Below are 2,845 nucleotides of genomic sequence, written 5' to 3'. Positions count from 1 at the left end.
TAAAGTTTTAATTATAATTTTTTGTTTAGTATAATGATGTATTTATAAATTTTTAATTATAAATATCTAATTCAAAATTTGATAAAATTATAAAAGATTAATAGAATAATTAAATTCATAATATTAATATGCATATATATTGTAATGTAATAAACTTGTGAGAGTGAAAAATGTATTTTAATAAATGTTTGACAAAAATGTCAAAATATGTATTAAAATAAAATAATATCGAATTATAACAAAATACATTAGTTGAAAATTGAAATAAAATAAAATTATATGAAGATAGTATAGTTTAATTTTATTTAATTTCTATAAAACCTTTGCTTTCTCGGTTCAGTTTAGCACGCACCATTTTTTCGCGCCACAAAACACTTAAAAAAAAAAATGCCACCCTCTTCTTCCAACTACTACTGTTCTTTGCTCAAAGTTTGCTGCGAAATCCGCAATATTAACCAACTCAAGAAGCTCCATTGCCTCATAATCAAGGCTTTCATAGACCCAGAAACATTCTTATTGAATAACATCATCAGCTCTTATGCAAAACTCGGCAGAATCAGATATGCACGTACGGTGTTCGACAAAATGCCCCAACCGAATGTATACTCGTGGAACAGCATTCTTTCTGCGTATTCAAAACTGGGTCAGGTTTCTGAGATGGAAAACTTGTTTGTTGCCATGCCAACCCGTGATGTGGTGTCTTGGAATTCCCTTATTTCGGGGTATGCTGGTTGTGGTTCCCTTGACCAATCAGTGAAGGCCTATAACTTGATGTTGAATGATGGGCTGTACCATCTGAATAGGATCACGCTCTCGACGATGCTTATTCTTGCATCTGATCAGGGGTGTGTCTATTTGGGACAGCAGATTCATGGGCATGTGGTGAAATTCGGTTTTGGGTGTTATGTTTTTGTTGGGAGTCCTTTAGTGAATATGTACTTGAGGATGGGAATGGTATCTTCTGCAAGGCAAGCTTTTGAAGAAGTGTCGGAGAAGAATGTGGTTTTGTATAATACTTTGTTGACGGGGCTTATGCGATGTGGTAGGATTGAAGATTCGAGGCGTTTGTTTTATGATATGCGAGAGAGGGATTCGATTTCTTGGACAACAATGATCACAGGGTCTGCTCAGAATGGGTTGCACGAAGAAGCTATTGATTTTTTCAGAGAGATGAGATTGGAAAATCTAGAGATCGATCAGTACACATTTGGAAGTGTGTTAACTGCATGTGGTGGTCTTATGGCTTTGCAAGAAGGCAAGCAGGTTCATGCTTACATAATTAGGACTGATTATAAGGATAATATATTTGTCGGCAGCGCTCTTGTTGACATGTATTGCAAATGCAAGAGTATAAAATCAGCAGAAACGGTTTTCAAGAGGATGTCCTGCAAGAATGTTATCTCTTGGACCGCAATGTTGGTGGGATATGGACAGAATGGTTATAGTGAAGAAGCTGTTAAAGTCTTTTGTGATATGCAAAACTTTGGGATCGAGCCAGATGATTTTACCCTTGGGAGTGTAATTAGCTCATGCGCAAACCTTGCAAGCTTAGAAGAGGGTGCCCAATTTCATGGGAGGGCTCTGGTTTCTGGCCTGATTTCTTTTCTTACTGTTTCCAATGCACTAGTTACATTATATGGGAAGTGTGGGAGCCTTGAAGACTCTCATCGACTTTTTAATGAAATGACCTTCAGAGATGAAGTCTCTTGGACAGCACTTGTTTCTGGATATGCACAGTTTGGTAAAGCCGATGAAACAATCAGGTTATTCGAAACAATGTTAGCACATGGTTTGAAACCCGACAAGGTTACTTTCATTGGGGTTCTTGCAGCTTGCAGTAGGGCAGGACTAGTAGAGAACGGAAAACAGATATTTGAATCGATGATTAAGGAACATGGGATTACGCCAATTCAAGATCATTACACCTGCATGATTGACCTTTTTAGTCGAGCTGGTAGATTAGATGAAGCAAGGAATTTTATAAATAGGATGCCTTTCGGTCCTGATGGAATTGGTTGGTCAACCTTATTAAGTTCATGTAGATTCCATGGAAACATGGAAATTGGCAAGTGGGCTGCTGAGTCTCTCTTGGAATTAGAACCACATAACACTGCATGCTACATCTTACTTTCCAGCATCTATGCAGCCAAAGGGGAATGGGAAGAAGTTGCCAAATTAAGAAAAGGGATGAGAGATAAGGGACTGCGAAAGGAACCAGGATGTAGCTGGATCAAATATAAGAACCAAGTATACATTTTCTCTGCGGATGATCAGTCAAATCCATTTTTGGATCGGATATATTCTGAGCTTGAAAAGCTGCATGACAAAATGATACAAGAAGGATATGTGCCTGATATGAATTCTGTTCTGCATGATGTTGGGGATTCAGAGAAATTAAGAATGCTTAATCATCATAGTGAAAAGCTTGCTATTGCCTTTGGATTGATATTTATTCCTCCTGGTCTCCCCATAAGAGTAGTTAAAAATCTGAGGGTTTGTGGGGATTGCCACAATGCCACTAAGTATATATCTAAGATCACCCAGAGGGAAATTCTAGTGAGAGATGCTGCCCGGTTCCACTTGTTTAAAGGTGGAACGTGTTCTTGTGGAGACTTTTGGTGAAGTCCACTTGTGTAAAGCAATTTATCAGAATTTCAAAATGTGATGAACGAAACACGAGATCTGGCATAACTGAGACTTATGAGATCACTTTCTTCAAAGAGTATGGGTGAATGCATTTGTTTTGGCTATCCTATAATTCTTTAAAAACTTGAACTAAATGACAGATTGTGGTCCTCACTTGGCATATGACTCAACATTGTTGGTTGTCTTAATTGTCTTAATT

At 37.6% G+C, this 2,845-nt stretch overlaps 1 protein-coding gene across 1 annotated transcript; it reads left to right on the top strand.

The window, feature by feature from the left end:
• LOC107629085 (putative pentatricopeptide repeat-containing protein At1g68930) lies at positions 346–2,830 on the top strand. The gene has a single exon (XM_016331817.2). It carries the CDS (start codon positions 388–390, stop codon positions 2,620–2,622), a length of 2,235 nt encoding a protein of 744 aa, XP_016187303.1. The 5' UTR covers positions 346–387; the 3' UTR covers positions 2,623–2,830.

This window comes from Arachis ipaensis, chromosome B01 (assembly GCF_000816755.2).
Source record: "Arachis ipaensis cultivar K30076 chromosome B01, Araip1.1, whole genome shotgun sequence".
Classification (NCBI taxonomy): domain Eukaryota; kingdom Viridiplantae; phylum Streptophyta; class Magnoliopsida; order Fabales; family Fabaceae; genus Arachis; species Arachis ipaensis.
This window is presented reverse-complemented; position numbering and strand designations above follow the sequence as displayed.

Coding starts and splice junctions, on each gene's coding strand:
- LOC107629085 (XM_016331817.2), top strand. CDS start 388: ATGCCACCCTCTTCTTCCAACTACTACTGTTCTTTGCTCAAAGTTTGC.